The sequence below is a fragment of the Epinephelus fuscoguttatus genome, linkage group LG2 (assembly GCF_011397635.1).
Source record: "Epinephelus fuscoguttatus linkage group LG2, E.fuscoguttatus.final_Chr_v1".
Taxonomy (NCBI): domain Eukaryota; kingdom Metazoa; phylum Chordata; class Actinopteri; order Perciformes; family Serranidae; genus Epinephelus; species Epinephelus fuscoguttatus.
This window is the reverse complement of record NC_064753.1, coordinates 49,639,806-49,658,869: the sequence shown is the minus strand read 5'-3', so window position 1 is coordinate 49,658,869 and position 19,064 is coordinate 49,639,806. Positions and strand designations below refer to the sequence as shown.

The window sequence follows — 19,064 nt, the reverse complement described above, 5'->3', positions numbered from 1 at the left end:
CTAGAGAGCTCATTTCTTATCTAGGCCTAACCGCCATATGGATTTTTACTAAACTTGGTAGATATGTAGAACAGGACGCCTCAAGGTGACTGGAGAAATTTAACTCTAATTGGCAACTGGGTGGCGCTATAACAACAGAAAAATGCTTCAAAATGGCTAAAATGCGACCGATCGCTGTGGCTCCCCCTGTGGACCAATGTTGGTGTTGTTTCTAATGTTTGGTATGACTAAGTCATGGTATGGTATGCTGTACATAATCACGGAAACTGTCAGTGTGTCATTCTGTCAGTCAGTCAGTCATTCTGTCTGATGTTTTGGATGAATATCACTGCTGCATTAATGTGTCATTTTCCTGCTGTCGATGTTTCAGGTTGAGCTCATTTTACCTCCTTTATAGAGGGTTTTTAAAGAGTTAATTGAGATTAAGAAGGAGGAGAATTTTCTCAGCACATAAATAAACACTTCATCCTTCAGTTGATCACAAATATTCAACATCAACACGTCTGGAGATACGTGGTCACACATGGTGAAGCTGTCAGACAAATGTAGAGCAGTAAAAAGTACAATATTTACCTCTGAGATGGGAGATGGGAGAGGACGTAGCATAAAATGGAAAAACTATTTGCATGTCAGTGTATTTATTTGTAAATGTGTGTATATATGTACATCTTCACACAGATTAGAGTATAGAAACATGTGAGAAATGTTTTCAGCTGCCAACATTCCTCTGCTGGATTCCTCCCAGAATGCATCAGGGCCACCAATACAGAATGACCCGTCCAGCTAAAACAGATGCAAGTATTTTAGTAGGAGGCTGCGAGTCCTCTGCTGGCAGGCGCTTAATGCAATATGTGCCCGTAAGATGAAGTCACAAACATTGCAACTGTAGTCGACTCCCACTCGCCGGGCAGCACAGACGGGGCATTATGTGGACGAGTACCAGCTGGTACCACGGGCTCCTCATCCTCCTCCAGGACTTCATTTGTTGCTGCGTCTGAAATCAGGACATGGAACTGAAATCGAAGAGCAAACCTGTGAACGTTCTCCTCGGATGCGTCGTGGCCGTCTGCTTTTGTACACTTTGTGAGGCTGAAAGAAGTGAGTAGAGCTCTGGTGTGTGTGGAGGGCGTCATCTGTGGCTGCTCAGGGCAGAGAGGGATGTGGATGTTGATGAGGCTGCTGGGAGACAGTGAGACAGACAGCTGATGTTTGTGATGTTTGCTCCTTCAAAGCAGTGGCTCCCAAACTTTATGGACCCCGTGTCCCCCTGTGATCCCTCAGGAGGATTTTTACAACCCTGAGAAGGTCAAAGAATCCTGAATTTCACCATGTAAATACAGAAATTTGACAAAAGTAACTGAAAATTAACTTTGTGCAACTGAAATACTTTTCTTCATCCTGTTAATCATCGTGTCCCCTCCTCAGAGTTCAGGAAGCCTTCTTGACCCTCATGTTAGGAACTGCTTTTTAAAGGAAATGCAGAAATATCCTCACAGTTTCAAAGGGTTAGTTCATGTTTACTCCTCACAGCCAGAGTGTGTAGGGTCTGATTTCAGTACAGCAAGAAAAACACAGAAAGGCATGAAAGAAATATAGAAAATTAGCATTTTGTGTGGTTTAAACAAAATTTAACATGTTTATCTGTGAGCTGTAGAGCAGCTGATGGGCTGATTTTGTTGCCATCAGGCAGAGCCAGGCTAGCTGTTTCCCTTTGCTTCCAGTCTTTATGCTAAGCTAAGCTAACAGGCTGCTTGTGGCCACTTCATATTCACCATACAGACACAACACATGTCTTTTCATTCTATAGTAAACCTCCACCCAAATGTGAGTGTTTCTCAAAATGTTGAACTATTCCTTAAGTTTCATATCAAGTAATGCAGGTTGTGTTTTCCTACATGCTGTCATGTTTGGGCTCTACCTTGTAGAGAGGCCATGGGTCAAAATCCAGTGTTAAAACTGTCATTATCGTAGTTTATATCGGGGCATATTCCTGCATCAAGCTGTGTTTAATGAAACCACCACAAACCAGGGACCAGGAAGTTTATGTGCAAAGGCTCAGGCTGGATTCTGCTTTAAGTGTCTCGCTCACACATGATATCAGTGGCTAATAGAGATCAATCTGGGTCCAAACTCATCTCAGACACCAGAAAGAATATGTTGACATTGTATGTTTTCTGCAAACCTGACATGTGACATTCAAACGTTTTTAAATGTTTCATGTCAGCGTTTCTAAAGTGACGTCATCAGGAGGTGGAGGGGATGGTGGATGGTGGATGGTGTGACCTTTAGAAGAGACGCCTGCTCATGTTCAGTGCTGCAGATTACTGTTTTACTGGTTAAGAGATGTTTTTAGTGACCCCTTGATGTTTTTCCAGCTGAGATAGTGCCACAAAAAGCATTTGTTTTCTACTGAGACATCGACTCTGTTTCCTGGAGGCATTGTGCTGCCATGCTCAGTATTTTAAGTCAAGACATGATCTTTTCTGAACCATCAACAAGTAATAATATAACCACGTGTTAACCACAGTGTTGTTGTAAAGTTTCACCATGTCAGCTACATAATAACGTATCTGTGGTTTGCAGAAACATAAAAAGCCAACATTGGTGATTGGGTCGCTGAATCAAGTTTTTGCCCCTGACAAGTTCATCCAACCATGGAAGTATGGTGCTTATTTTAGTTTAAGGTTAAATATGATATTTTAATGTTACAGCATGCAGTGGTGCCCCCAACGGCCAGCCAGGGGGGGCCATGGCCCCCTGATGCCATTGCCCCCAAGATATTGGTATCTTGTGAGACTCAACAACTTAAGGCAACAGATGCCTTAAGTTGTTTCAACCATGTCATAATAGCTTGTCCAACCTGGTCTCACTCCAAAGTCGTTGAAAACCAGCTCTTGGTCAGTGACTTCCAATGTGAGACACAGATGAAAAAAGACGTCCTTTCACATCAGCATGATATGCAGCAGGTCACAGTTATTGTTTAACAGCGCCCAGTGGTGCCAGGGGGAAAGGTAATGGGACAACAATGAAAGTTAAGGTGGGGAAAGTCTGAGTAGGGTGGGTGGGAGTTGTGGTGGGTGGATCCAACAACCACTGACTTTCACCCAGGATACTGGTGTTCACTTCCTGTAAGATTGTAAAGCCAAACCATGTTCTTCTTTTCCTAAACCTAACCACGTGTGTGTGTTGTTGAAGAAAAAAAATATCAATTTGCTGTGTTTTATCGATGTAGAACTTTTATTTTGAAAGAGACTGTATGCAAACTGTACATTTCCTGTGAAAACAGAAGTGTATTTTGAAAACAGACAATGCATGTAACAGGCTGAAGTCGACACGGCGTCCCAGAACGTCAACAACCAACACACCCAGGGTACCTTGGATGTCAATATGTGGACGTGGAAAGTCCATGACCAAACGTGGACATGTGACAAGGTCACAGTGAGGATGATGATGGTATTAGTCTGTGCACATCAGATAACAAGTAATAACAAGTGTAAAAAAACCAAACTCACAGTATATCAGTGTGCAATTTCTTAACTCACATGTTGACAACATTTTTAACTACATATCTAAACAGCACAATAGAATTCCTTGAATTCAGTGATGGCTTTTTGTTCTGGTGCGTTTGGTGTGTGGGGTTTTTAAGTGGCTTTGTTTGGCCACTGTGATGAACATTTCTGGGGACGCCACTCATGGCATGAAGCAGAGAAGTACACTGTGGTGGAGGAAATATTCTTTAATGAAGCAAAAGTACTAATACCACACTGTAAAAATACTCCTGCATTAAAGATGTTTCTTTGGGAAAATGATGTAAGTATAATCAGTAAACTGTATTTAAGGTAATTAAAGTAAAAATCTGTCCTCTGTGCCTGTTTCACTATTATATCTGATCTCATTCGATGATTCAAACTCATTGATGTAGAAGCAGGATTTCATTGTGGTAGTTATTTGAGGTGGAGTTCATTGTGAACTGTTCACTAATGATTATTTTCATTATGGATTAATGTGCTGATTGTTTTCTCCTTTAATCGACTGATTGTCTGATTGATCTGATTCTTGTTCCTCTCAGTCTGCACGGTTCCTCCGGGTCCTGTGACCATCCCTGAAAACAACACGGCTGACGTGCAGGTGGTGAAAATTGTCTCCAATGGTGATGTGACGCTGACCATCACCATAAACCCTGAAGATCTGTTCTACCTGAGAGGAAACGCCCTGATGGTGAAGAAAGGACTTGACTATGAGGTGATTAAAGTTTAAAATGTGATCCTATCAGCTGATGGCTGTGTGCAATTAGTGAACATTTTGATAAGGAGCTTTTAAATTTTAAGAATTGTGTGCTGCTACAGGGACATTTTACAGCTGAAAAATAAACAGGTCAGTGTTTTATACTGGACAAATTATGTATGTACACTCAGGCCACTTTATTAGGTACACCTTGCTGGTACCAGGTTGGACCCCCTTTTTAATTCTTGGTGTCACAGATTCAACAAGGTGCTGGAAACATTCCTCAGAGATGTTGGTCCATATTGACATGATGACATCACACAGTTGATCCATGATGAGAATCTCCCGTTCCAGCACATCCCAAAGGTGCTCTATTGGACTGAGATCTGGTGACTGTGGAGGCCATTGGAGTACAGTGAACTCATTGTCATGTTTGAGATGATGTGAGCTTTGTGACATGGTGCGTTATCCTGCTGGAAGTAGCCATCAGAAGATGGGTACACTGTGGTCATAAAGGGATGGACACGCTCAGCAACAATACTCAGGTAGGCTGTGGTGTTTAAACCATGCTCAGTTGGTACTAAGAAAATCTCCCCCACACCATTACACCACCAGCAGCAGCAGCCTGAAGCGTTGATACAAGGCAGGATGGATCCATGCTTCCATCTGAATGTGGTTTTTCCAATCTTCTATTGTCCAGTTTTGGTGAGAAAACCCGTGTGAATTGTAGCCTCAGTTTCCTGTTGTTAGCTGACAGGAGTGGCACCTGGTGTGGTCTTCTGCTGCTGTAGCCCATCTGCTTCAAGGTTGGACAAGGTGTTGTTGCTTCAGAGATGCTCTTCTGCACACCTTGGTTGGAACCAGTGCTTATTTGACTTCCTGTTGCCTTTCTATCATCTTGAACCAGTCTGGCCATTCTCCTCTGACCTCTGGCATCAACAAGGCATTTTGGCTCACTGGATATTTTCTCTTTTTGGGACCATCCTCTGTAAACCCTAGAGATGGTTGTGCTGAAAATCCCAGTAAATACTCAGAGCAGCCCGTCTGGCACCAACAACCATGCCACGTTCAAAGTCACTTCAATCACCTTTCTTCATCATTCTGATGCTCCGTTTGAACTTCAGCAGCTCGTCTTCACCATGTCTACATGACTAATGTTAATGAGCTGCTGACACCTGATTGGCTGATGAGCTATATGTGTTAACGAGCAGTTGAACAGGTGTACCTAATAAAGTGGCCGGTGAGTGTATTTGATTACATATTGATTTTAAATCTGAGAAAATGTAACTTCTTGCATGAGAACTCCTTGAACATTACTTCCTGAGTACAGGTGTTCAGATTCAGTTGTTGTGTGTTAAGTGTGTATAACTGCTGTGTGTTTCTGTCAGTTGTTGCACAGTGCGGCTCTGATGGTGTGGGTGCAGTGCAGCAGAGAAGGCTCCAGATCTGTGAGTAAACCTGACACAATATCACTCAGTCTGTCACAGTTTGTGGAGATTGTCTGTTTGTTTCTGAGCTGAGTTGCTGCTTCTCTTCCAGGTGAACGAGTCTGTCGAAGTGTTGGTTGAAAACGTGAACGATAATCCTCCAAACTTTGCACAGAGCCACTACATACTGGACGTGAATGAGGTGAGTGTTGGTGGTTTTACCCGTGTTTGTGTTTTTAGGTTTTAACATGATGTGTTGACTGAGTTTTGTCTCCTGCAGCTCATTCCAGTCAACTCCAGCGTGGGACTGATAGAAGCAACAGACGTTGATTCAGAGCCGCTGTATTATCGATTAGAGCCTGCAACAGTAAGAACAGATTAGATGTGGTGATACTGGACTCACTGGTTTTATTCCTTTAGAGAACAGAAACATGACACTGTTTACATCAGTGTAAATGTGTCTCTTCAGAGAGTGGTTCCCTACCCAAGGGAAATTTTAAAGGAATGATTGATTGATTGGAAAATAGAGAGAAAAATTATGAAAATAATATGTATTCAAAGATGCTGCTGAATGTAATTTAATATAATTAATATCTCTGTTTGTTAAACAGGATAAATATTTCCGTCTGGAAAACGCCAACACTCCAAAGATAGTAGTTAAAAGCATCCTGGACTATGATGTCGTACAGAAGATCTCTCTGGTTTTACACGTGCAGGTACAGTCAGCATTTATAAAAACACTCTCCAGGTGTACCTGCTGCTCTTTGACCTTTGACCTGTAAATACAGTGGATATAAAAAGTCCACAGACCCCGGCTAAAATGCCAGGTTTTTATAATGTAAAAAATTAGTGTAAAATAAATCATTTCAAAACTTTTTTCTCCTTTAATGTGACTCATAACCTGAACAAACAATTCAGTTGAAAACCTAACAAATCTTTTAGAGGGAAAATATAAAAAAATAAAACCTATAATAACCTAGTTGCCTAGTGTGCTCACCCTTAAACTGATAAATTCAAACTGATGTTAAATAGTGGTCAGTACACACCTGCCATCAATTAAAGTGACTCATGTTAACCCCAAATAAAGTTCAGCTGGCCCGGTGGGATTTTCCTGACATTTACTGAGTTGCATCTCAAAGCAGAAGCCACAAAGAGCTCCCAAAGCATCAAAGGGATCTGATTGTTGAAAGGCATCAGTCAGGAGAAGGGTACAAAAAAATTTCCACTACAGTCATCAACAAGTGAAGAAAATATGGAACAACAGTGGCGTTACCAAGAACTGGACGTCCCGCCAAAACTGATGAAAAGACAGGAGGAAAACTGGTCAGGGCGGCTGCAGAGTCAGACAGCAACACTGAAGGAGCTGCAGGAATGTCTGGTTGTGTACTACATCAACAACAATCTCCCGTATTCTTCCTGTGTCTGGACTGTGGGGCAGGATCGTGAGACAAAAGCCTTTTCTTACAAAGAAAAACATCCAAGCCAGCTACATTTTGCACAAAAAAAAAAAAAAAAAAAATCCCAAAAGCATTGTGGGAAAATGTGTTACAGTCTCATGAAACCGAGGTCAAACTTTTTGGTCGGGCATGTCTGGTGCAAAAACAACACTGCCCATGGTGAAGTGCGGTGGAGGCAGCATCACGCTTTGGTGTTGTTTGTCTTGAGCTGTAACTGGAGCTTCAGTCGAGGTGGCGGGACGTACTGTGTGAGCAGCTCCTGATACCCGTCAGTTTTGGCCCAAAATCATCAGCTGTCTGCTAGAAACCTGAAGATAAAGAGGAATTTCACCTTTCAGCACGACAATGATGCAAAACATGCGTCCAGATCAACATAAGAATGGCCTCACCAGGAGAAAATTGAAGTTTTGGAGCCCAGACCTGAATCAAACTGAACACCTGTGGGGTGACCTGAAGAGGTGTGTGCACAGGAGACGCCATCGCAGTCTGACAGAGTTGGAGCAGAGTGGGCAAATAGTGCGAAGTCAAGATGTGGCTGATACACTCTTACACAAAAAGACTGAATGCTGTGATACAATTACAAGGTGCTTCAACCAAATGTTAGTTTAAGGTTGTGCACACTGATGCAACCAGGTTATTATAAGTTTTGATATTTTTATATTTTCCCTCCGGAAAGATTTGTTTGTTCTTCAGCTGAATTGTTCAGGTTATACGTCACACTGAAGGTGAAAAACATTGAGATGATTTATCTTGGTCTCATTTCTTACATCACAAAAACCTGGCTTATTATACTCACTGTATGTGTCACATGTTCCAGGACACGCTCGACGGTTCGGCCTCCAACGAGCCCTTCTTCACATCCGTGGCCACCATCCTGGTGCAGGTGAAGGACGTTGATAACCGACCTCCCTGGTTTCAGCCTTGTATGAGGACCAACTTGGGGATCGCCAAACTGTGTGTGAGCACCGGCTACAGAGGCAAAGTCAATCTCACTGAGAAGGAGGTGAGCATCTGGATCCAGGGTTTAAAAAAAAAACAGTAAAGCTCAGAACTGCTGGTAGTAAAGATGTGAGCACAGCGTTGATCTTCAGCAAATGTGCAGGACTGTCCACTTACTTATGGCCGCATAACATCTGTCACCACAGAAGATTTACTCCATTGGTCAGCTGACACTTTGATCCATATGGTGCATTCAGGTGATTCTTTCCAAATATCATGGCAGTCCTCACTCACTGCTGCATCACATCCAAACAAAACTCGGTAAAGGTTGACCAGGAGCACCTGAATGCACTGTCTGTGAGATCTCATCATTAGTTTTCAGGCCTCTGACATTAGGCAGTATATATAATATATGATTCAGTCAGTCAGCAGATGGAAGTTATTCTCATCCAGCTCACAGAGTGAGAACACACAGGTGTTAATGAAACAGTGAAAAGTGTCACTTCATCTTTATCTCCCCCCCGAGAGACCACACATGTTGAGAGCTCATCACGTTATTTCAGGCGTCTCCGTGAGAAAAACTCTTCGTATGAATGAACATAAATAAGTGTGTGATGGTTTGAATCCACAGGAAGGGCCGCTGGTGCTGGAGCCGGGTCCGGTGTTCGCCAGGGACGGAGACAAGAACCGCAGCGAGCAGATCGGCTACAGAATACTGAGAGGTCTGAACTGAACACATCTTCTGTTTCTATTTGCTGCCTGGTGATTTATTAACGTGCCTGCTGTGCAGCAGAAACTATATATAATCCATCACGTTTATTAGGGGGAGTTTTTCCATGCCTGCGGTGCCTCGTGCTCATGGGGCTGTGTTGGGCCTCTGTAAATTATAGAGTGTAGCCTTGCCCTGCTCTAAAGTGTCATGAGATAACTTCTGTTTTAAACTGGTGTTTGCACTATTTTGTCCACTCCAGCTTCATCAGTCACTAAAACTACAGCCTGTTAAACATGATGAATCAACACCTCTTCAAAACATAAACTGAACGTTATAAAGGTTTGATGAGTCATGATTACTGCATGTTTTGTACTGAGGCAGTGTGGTGGGAGAATGTGCTGCACGTGTAAGGTTCTCCTGAATGATGCTATGATGTAGTGATGATTGTTGCTTAAGTTGTTTTCTTTCATCAGGAAACGAGGGGAATATTTTCCAAATCGATGAGGAAACAGGAAACATTTCCATGGCTAAAGCTGCTGATATCGTCGGCCCAATAACTCTCACTGTGCTGGTAAAACAACAACAACAATCTTATCTGGTTATTATGAATGGAAAAATGACCCTGTTTTGACATCTGACTATAAAAGGATCCTATCAGTTACATAACTCTGGTGTAACTCACCTGTCGTCCCGTCCTGGCACATCAGGCGTTACAGGTGACCAACAGGGACCAGTTCGCAGTGACACAGGTGACCATCGAGGTGATGAAGAAGAGCAGGAACCCTCCTCGCTTCGAGAAGGAGCGATATGAAGGATTTATCTATAGCAACTCGGTCCCTGAGAGCATGATCCTCCGAGACCGAAGCACCAACCGGCCTTTCAGGGTCCGAGCGCGGGACGAGGACTTTGCTGCTGTGAGTGTTAAAAACCTCCCGTAATAATAATGTTTTCACTGTTTGATTTGTGAAACTGTTCCCACCATCTATTACTTACTCCAGACATTTACAAATACAGTAAAGTTAAATTGAACCACTCAGAACAGCAAATGAAATTTATCTAAACTGATATGATCCTCATACATCAAGGAACACTTCACCCCAAAATAAAAACACACATTTTTCCCTTTACCTGTCGTGCTACTTATCAGTCCAGATAGTTTTGGTGTGAGTTGCAGAGTGTTGGAGATATCGGTGGGGCTCCATTCATTCCTTTCAAAGTTGCTCAGTGGCTCATAAAGCCAAAAAAGTTCAACTTGTTTGTGTATAATCACCTGGATCTTCTTCATCCTGGGCCCCACAGAGCGAGCGCACCAGATACTTTTGCAGGCCGAGCAGCTAACTTCCTGTTTAGCCCTCTGCTACCTTTAATAGGGATAAAAGTATTCAATTGGGCAGCTCGTCTAGACTTTAGAGATGTTACTGGAGAGTGAAAGGAGTCATTTTGTGGGGCTAAGTCTATGGGAAGATCTTTCTGGGCCTGATGGCATCATGTGATGGAGCCGGATGTTGTAATTTCAGTGTTGGCCACCAGTGTTGAGCAGCAGCATCAATACAAGTAGCAACATTACTAACTTAGCTCAGTTTCTCAGTGGAGTGGTGGTGACGTCACTACTGTCTGAGCTTTTCAGAAGTGAAGTTGATTAATTAACAGAGTAGCACGATGGCGTCCACCAAAGTTCCAAACTCTTTTTCCAGGGAAAAGCTCTGAAGTGCAGCAGACTGTTTGTCTGCAGAGGTCTGGATCAAAGTCAGGATGATAAAACTGAGGAGAAGTCATGTGACTGACACCAGCGCCACACTGAGGCATGCAGACGAGGGGAGCACTTCCTGTATGACATCACATACTGATCCTTCAGTTTATTCTGCTTGCTGCTTCGCTATTGGCTTTTCTTGGCAAGACCCGCCCTCTTCTGCCTGTGATTGGTTACACTTCTTGACACGTCTCTCTCGTGTTGTCCATAGAGTGTATATATTTAGTGGATTCACAGTGGACACCAGAGAGACAGACACAACAAGGGCAGAGCAAAGCACTGGGAGGCAGAGGACAGAGAGGGATACACTGATGTCACGTGTCCTCTGCAGGACATGTTCGTGTTCTGATGTCCCGAAAAAGAAAGTTTCATTTAGCTCTGTTGTTTTTATAGTTTATATTATTGTCTTTTATTTATGATGGTTTTATTGAGTGAAAAATATATTTTGGAATTGTTTTTGAATTAGTGACAGAGAGCTGACTGAAAGAGGCCGAGACAGAGACATGCAGACAGCAGCAGGCTGACCGATGATGTCATGTTATTGGAGGACATGTTCAAATGTCTCAAAGTCTGCAAAAAAACCAGGACGTTTTAATTTACGTCTGTTATTTTATAATAAACAGTTCAACTCTGAATGTTTTTTGCTGCCTGCTTGTTTGGCTGACAGATTTTCTGATCACTGAGGTAACGCTGATTTGACATAAAGTCAAGTAGCTTTGCGAGTAGGGAGTAACTTTTTCCATTTTCTCGTAGCTTAGCTGCTACATTTCTCTGAGATAGCTTCAATGCAGTGAAGCTTTGTTTTGATGTAGAGCAGCTGGTAGCTTAGCTCACTACATTTTCCAGTAGGTTGCCCAACACTGTTTGGCCACTGTGTCAAATTTGCTTTATGTCTGCTGCACCTCCTGCAGCCTGGTAAATACAGCTATGTTAGCTCCGTCACATGATGCCATCGGGCCCAGGTAGTATAGTGTAGATTTTCCTGACGTGACTTCAGCTGAATGATCTGACATGATTCTGGCCACATTTAGTCTCAGAGCTGGTTGTCTGAATGGCAGGAAGTAACACTTGGAATAGCGAGTGTGGTGATGGGAAGTACCTTCAGTGCCTACAGAGCTTGTTTGTTAGACATTTTAAATTATCAAGATCAAGATGAAAGAAGTTTTTCGCTTTCTCTTGAGATTAAGAGACTCTCAGTGCAACTCCATGTCTGAGCCTCTCTTAAGCAAAGTCTTCTTTATGCTGCAACACTAGCTGGTGTGAATGACGTAGGCTATATTGTGTGGGACGAGAGATGAAGTTCACTGAGCAGTTTCATACAAACTAAATAGTACGACAACAAACTGAGACTTTGTAGACTTACAAAGTGATCTTTGACACTGACAAACATCACAGGTGTAAACAGTTTAAGCAAATTTTGTGCATTTTATTTGCGTGCGTGTGTGTGTGTGTGTGTGCGTGCGTGTGTGTGTGTGTGTGTGTGTGTGTGTGTGTGTGTTTCAGGGTCTGAATCCAGATGTGAAGTATGAGGTTCAGTACAGCAGCTACGTCAACGTCACCTCTGATGGTTTTGTGATCCTGAAGAGAGTCGTAAAGACGGAGTCCTTCGCCCTTCAGGTGACTGATGTGCAAACTTTTTTTTTTTTAAACCAAGCACAATAAAAAATCTTTGTGTACATTCACTCACACTTAATGCAGTTTGTAAGCCGTTAAATTGTTCTCTCCTGAACGCAGCTCAGAGCCGTGGACACGACAACTGGAGAGTTTGGAACAGCTGCCCTCTCTGTGCAGGTTATACCAGGTGACACCATCACTGAACCTTTCACTGCACAGCATTTATTAACGAGCCATAAATACTTTTCAAACAAAACACATGATTAGTTTATAAAATATGATCCAATGTTACAGATTAAAGTACCAAAACTATGTGAAGTACGCCATGACCAACGGCAACATTAAAGTACCTCTTACACATTAATACATCAGTAAAAATGATGCAAACATACAGTACAGGCCAAAAGTTTGGACACACCTTCTCATTCAATGCGTTTTCTTTATTTTCATGACTATTTACATTGTAGATTCTCACTGAAGGCATCAAAACTATGAATGAACACATGTGGAGTTATGTACTTAACAAAAAAAGGTGAAATAACTGAAAACATGTTTTATATTCTAGTTTCTTCAAAATAGCCACCCTTTGCTCTGATTACTGCTTTGCACACTCTTGGCATTCTCTCCATGAGCTTCAAGAGGTAGTCACCTGAAATGGTTTCCAACAGTCTTGAAGGAGTTCCCAGAGGTGTTTAGCACTTGTTGGCCCCTTTGCCTTCACTCTGCGGTCCAGCTCACCCCAAACCATCTGGATTGGGTTCAGGTCCGGTGACTGTGGAGGCCAGGTCATCTGCCGCAGCACTCCATCACTCTCCTTCTTGGTCAAATAGCCCTTACACAGCCTGGAGGTGTGTTTGGGGTCATTGTCCTGTTGAAAAATAAATGATGGTCCAACTAAACGCAAACCGGATGGGATGGCATGTCGCTGCAGGATGCTGTGGTAGCCATGCTGGTTCAGTGTGCCTTCAATTTTGAATAAATCCCCAACAGTGTCACCAGCAAAACACCCCCACACCATCACACCTCCTCCTCCATGCTTCACAGTGGGAACCAGGCATGTGGAATCCATCCGTTCACCTTTTCTGCGTCTCACAAAGACACGGCGGTTGGAACCAAAGATCTCAAATTCGGACTCATCAGACCAAAGCACAGATTTCCACTGGTCTAATGTCCATTCCTTGTGTTTCTTGGCCCAAACAAATCTCTTCTGCTTGTTGCCTCTCCTTAGCAGTGGTTTCCTAGCAGCTATTTGACCATGAAGGCCTGATTCGCGCAGTCTCCTCTTAACAGTTGTTCTAGAGATGGGTGCTGCTAGAACTCTGTGTGGCATTCATCTGCTCTCTGATCTGAGCTGCTGTTAACTTGCCATTTCTGAGGCTGGTGACTCGGATGAACTTATCCTCAGAAGCAGAGGTGACTCTTGGTCTTCCTTTCCTGGGTCGGTCCTCATGTGTGCCAGTTTCGTTGTAGCGCTTGATGGTTTTTGCGACTCCACTTGGGGACACATTTAAAGTTTTTGCAATTTTCCGGACTGACTGACCTTCATTTCTTAAAGTAATGATGGCCACTGGTTTTTCTTTAGTTAGCTGATTGGTTCTTGCCATAATATGAATTTTAACAGTTGTCCAATAGGGCTGTCGGCTGTGTATTAACCTGACTTCTGCACAACACAACTGATGGTCCCAACCCCATTGATAAAGCAAGAAATTCCACTCATTAACCCTGATAAGGCACACCTGTGAAGTGGAAACCATTTCAGGTGACTACCTCTTGAAGCTCATGGAGAGAATGCCAAGAGTGTGCAAAGCAGTAATCAGAGCAAAGGGTGGCTATTTTGAAGAAACTAGAATATAAAACATGTTTTCAGTTATTTCAGCTTTTTTTGTTAAGTACATAACTCCACATGTGTTCATTCATAGTTTTGATGCCTTCAGTGAGAATCTACAATGTAAATAGTCATGAAAATAAAGAAAACGGATTGAATGAGAAGGTGTGTCCAAACTTTTGGCCTGTACTGTATAATAGTTTAACACTGACTGGAGCCATTCTGCATTACGAGCACTTTTACTTTAAGTACATCTTGTTGCTAATACTTAAGTACTTTTACTTGCAATAGATTATTTTTATACTGTATGATGATTTGAATAATTCTTCCACCACTGCTGACAGATGATCCAGAATGAGGTCATAGTAGGTTAAATTAATAACTTTAAATGTCGTGATGCATTTTGTCTGTATGTGTCTGAATGAACGGTCCTGAGGATGAGGATGAGGATGATGATGATGATGATGATGATGATGATGTAATGTTAGATTCAGCAGGTGTAACCTTATGTCGTTAACCTGTCCTCTCCTGCAGCGGTGGCCAGCCCGTCTCCGTCAAACGTCGGCTACCGTCCAGGCGACATGGCGCTGCTGGGTCTGGTCATGGCGGCTCTGCTGGTCCTCTGCCTCATTGTGATTGGCTTCTTGATTTCCCGCTTGTGGAAGGGAAACGCCAGCGTGGACAAAATCTGTGAGGTCAGTCGGTGTTTGTCTCGTCTGGAGCGTTTGAGCTGTTAGTTTGTACCAAAGTTTTGAATGTGGTTTGAAGACTGTGGCTGGATTAGAGTCACATTTTAGTCCTTGAACAGTGTCTGCAGCTCGGCAGGCGTGTCCCCGGGTGACACACCATCCACCACCCCCTCCACCGCCTCCAAAGACATGCAGTTTAATTGGTGACTCTAAATTGTCCGTAGGTGTGAATGTGAGGGGCGAGAGGCAGGGTTCACCCTGGACAGGTCACCAGACTATCACAGGGCTGACACATAGAAACCTGTCTAGGGTGAACCCTGCCTCTCGCCCAGTGTCAGCTGGGATAGGCTCCACCCCCCACGACCCTCGAGAGGATAAGTGGTTATAGAAAATGAATGGATGCAATAAATTAAGATGAGGTTATATGGAGTTATGAAAGTTGACAAAATACTTTGAAATCAGTAAAAGCAAAGAAAGTGTTGACGGTGAAAGAAACTTCAGTTCCACTGTCGTCACATTTATTTGTTTGTTAACCTACTTAGTAAAGACACGCTGACAATCACCTGTAAAACAAAGATTCTGTTTCTCTTTGAAACTATTAATGTTTTTAGCTCAAACAGTTGTGAAGACTTTGCTCTCGCTGTGTTTAAAGGCACCTCCGTCCTGTGCTGGTGCGAGCGTCAGACAGACTGTTTGATGCTGCGTGTGCCGAGCTCCTCCTGTGTGGCTCTGATGAATATTTATCAGCTGAAGTCCACAGAGGAGCTCTGTGTTAAAACAGAACAAATGAACCTAGCTCACTCTCGGGAACCACGGTGGCAACTCTAACATTGCACAATGCCTCAATCTCCTCCATGCTTCATTATCTGCTGTATTAACCAGGGGCCTCTCTCCTGCCTGTAGTGCCTGGGCCCCTGCCTGAAGTCCGACCAGCCCCGCTCCGGCCACAGAGACTCCCTGCAGTACACCAACGATGGCTTCCAGAACGAGGGCGACCCGAGCCGGGGGGGCGGCAGGCGCTGGAACAACGCTGTCCCCAGACGGAGCACCTTCCCCCAGGCACGGGGCCGGGTCATCCCCCTGGAGAGACGGAGCCGCCACTGCTCCTCCTGCGGCGTCTACACCAACCACGTCACCAAGGGGAGCCCGTCGGCAAGACCGTCCAGGAGGGGCAGAGCAGACGGGGACGAGTACAGCATGAGGTCGATCCTGGCCAAGCAGAGGAGGAAGGAGGGCCAGAAGACGGTGTGGTTCAAGGAGAGCGAGGACTCCTCTGACATCGAGGTGGAGATTATCCCAGACACTGTGGGCCGGGTGGAGGAGGAGACGGAGGAGGAGCTGGATATGGAGGGGGTCGTCAGAGACCCCGCAGCCCCGCAGAGGGAGTCTGACGACGGGCAGGAGAGTCCGAGCACAGAGAGCACCGAGGAGCAGGACGGTGAAGACAGCAGCTCAGAAAAAGAGAAAGAAGGTCAGGAGCAGGAGGGCTGACAGCAGAGGTCAGAGGTCAAACTCCAGGCGGAGAATGAAACTGAGCTGTTTGTCTTCTGGTCACTGTTTGGACACGGCAGCCTGCAGCAGGGAGGCCTCAGCCGTCCAGGATGGCTCCTCCAGCATCTGTGGATAACTGCCAAACCTCACGTACACACAAGGATCCAAAAAGTCTTTATTTTCTACTGTGAGTATGTTAGAAGACTTAGAAGAGTCCCAGGTAATAACTTTATACCATGTTTGAAACTTGACACAAGTGTTGGCCACAAATACACACTCTGAAATGTTTGATTTGTATACTCCACTTATACCAAGCTGACACACAACATGGGGCTTATTTTTGTAGTTTTGGTTGTAATTATAACTTTGTACTCACTAAATGACTTTGTGAAAATGCAGCAGCACGATTGAATTATTACCCCAACTTTCTGCTGCAACTTTGGCCGGCTGAATGTTGACAGGAGGTGACGACAGACTGACCTGCTGTCGATTAAAATCAGGTTATTGTTGAAAGTGATGGGAAAAAGATTTACTGCTAATATCACGTATAGAGTTTGACTGTATGATAATTAGATGATATTGTTTTCTGGTGGCCTGTTATAAGTGTTTTGTGGCCTGGTGTCGGCTGCAGCCTGGATACTGGGAATGAACTGTTGGTTGTTTACAATCTGATTTACTGTCTGACTTCTCTGTAGTGATGTCACAGTGTTCCAACATCTCTGCAGTTATTTTGGTGAGTACAACGTTCTCATAACGAACAGAAATGACAGCCAGAACTTCTCTAATAAGATCCACATTGGAAAAAAGCGGCCTGTGAGAAAGGGTTGCAAACTGACAGAGGATCAGTTTCTAATAAGGCATCATTTCTAAAAAGGTTTAATCGTTCTCATTAAAGCTGCAACTAACTTTGATTATTGATCAACCTGTCGATTATTTTCTAAAGCCAAATGTGACGTCTTCGAATGTTTTGCTTCGTCCAGCTAACAGTTCAGAACCCAAAGATATTATATTTACTATGACCTAAGACAAAGAAACGCTGCAAATCCTCATATTTGAGAAGTCTGCAGTTATTAATGCTGAAGGTATATTTAAACTTGTGCGTCAGCTTTATGCAGAGCCTACGCCGTCATGAGCGTTAATATTTGTACACTTATACTTGTGTCTGCGTCACTCTGTAGTTACACCTCCGAAACACTAGTCAGTGGTGGGGTTTCTGTGAAGTGCTGTAAAGTTTAGTTGATTCAAAACACACATTAAACACACAATAAACACACATTAAACACACAATAGAGACAATAGAGACAATTTCAAACACAAGTACACAAATCAGCTTTATTATGACAGCATTCACAAACACAGCATTTGTCTTTATCTGGACACATTTTCTCCACAAATACAACATGCTAATGTTATTAGCACAAGCCTATGGCATTTCACATTGTATAAATTAGCCTAGCAGCTAGCGGACTTTTCCTCTACTACATATATATAAAACCAGGATAAATCACACACAAGACTTAAAAAGCTATTTTTGTGGAGGCTTTATTGTCTTCACAATTTATTGTTTCTTATCTGTGAAATTAAATTAAATTAAAGCTTTGACAGGAGAACTGTGTTGCTGCAACATGTAGTTTCATTTCTGGGGAGGTGCAGGTCAGGTTATGGGGTCGATTCGATGCAGAAGTGTAAGTCCCGCTCAAAATTGTAATAAACAGATATTACTCCAGAAAGTCAGCGATCAATATCTTATCAATAAAGCATTAATAAATGATTTACTGACCATTAATAAACTTGTTCAATTCTTATATTTTTAATAAACGGTGCCTTATTAGAAAGTGGTGACGATCAGTTTCTTGTGTTGATGGATTTACAGAATTTTAATGAAGTATTTTGATTAATTTATTTCATAAGTCAGAAACAGACATTCCCATCAATTATTTTATCTGTTTGTAAATTAAATTTTCAGTTTTCTGTTTTTACAGTATAAAACTACCATGGTACCAGATTTGATCCCCCTCTCCAACTCGTCGGGTGAGAGGTCAGCTGACGACACGAGTCAGCAGATAGGTCCAAAAACCTGCCGAGTGACTCGCAGTGAACGAGTCAGCGCGGTGCTGTGATGATGATTTGTCTCATTGTGTTGGAGCTTTACTAAACTGGATTTTATAGTGAGAAATATGTGAAGACAAACTTTATCTACTGAATACTAAACAGCTGAGAGGATGTTTTTATGTGGACTGTGTTTTTATTGAGCATGTGCAGTAAAATAACTTCTGGATAAATCTACAGTTAATGTGTAGCTGAGTTTTTGTACATTAAAGTGATGGAGGGAATAATAAAGTCTGAAGGGTTTGTTGAGTCTTGGGATCGCCTCGCTGGTTGATTAAGTTTTCCTGCACAAAGTTTAACACTTTAGGAAATTCTGATATTTAAACATTTTAAAGTCCAGGTTTCAGACGCCTTTAGCAAGCATTTAAACCTTTGAACCTTAAAAATTTATTTAAAAAAAAAAACAAGGGGAAAACAGCAATGAGCAACTTGTTAAGAAATGTCCTACAAATTGCAAAATAATAATAGATTTACCAAGTTATTTAAAAACAAAACCTAGGGCAAAATAGCTGGGGAAATGTATAATTATTAAATATTTAAAATTATGGTACACTATTGTTATTTTTAGGGGCTTTTGGGGTAATTTCCTTGTTTGTTTAAGTTTTTTTTAAAAACAACTTTTTTTAATTTTCTCTTTTTACCTATTCTTGCAAATTTTCGGGTCAACAGTCTCACGTGTGGCTGACTTGAGTGACATGACTGGACAAGCATGTGCATTTGAACTCTGCTCAAGTGGAGCTTTTACACATGTGCCTGCTCGTACCTGAACATATAACTCATTGACCGAGGAGTTTTAATCCTCAATGTGGGTGTTTGGGAAGAACCAA

The 19,064-nt window shown here is 42.8% G+C and overlaps 2 protein-coding genes across 2 annotated transcripts in view; both read left to right on the top strand.

Moving 5' to 3' along the window:
• Window positions 1–5,368, top strand: part of LOC125880938 (dynein regulatory complex protein 1-like) — a 480,097-nt gene extending 474,729 nt beyond the window's left edge. Inside the window, exon 16 of the transcript XR_007448174.1 lies at window positions 5,041–5,368. The gene's annotated coding sequence lies outside the window, so the exon portion shown is untranslated. The remainder of the gene's footprint in view (window positions 1–5,040) is intronic.
• cdhr5a (cadherin-related family member 5a) lies at window positions 820–18,891 on the top strand. The gene is made up of 14 exons (XM_049563735.1): window positions 820–1,098; window positions 4,070–4,242; window positions 5,613–5,672; window positions 5,764–5,853; window positions 5,932–6,018; window positions 6,263–6,367; window positions 7,926–8,111; window positions 8,679–8,769; window positions 9,233–9,330; window positions 9,467–9,673; window positions 12,013–12,126; window positions 12,244–12,310; window positions 14,483–14,643; window positions 15,541–18,891. Exons 1-14 carry the CDS (start codon window positions 1,008–1,010, stop codon window positions 16,126–16,128), a joined length of 2,118 nt encoding a protein of 705 aa, XP_049419692.1. The 5' UTR covers window positions 820–1,007; the 3' UTR covers window positions 16,129–18,891.
• Window positions 18,892–19,064: the final 173 nt, after the last annotated feature.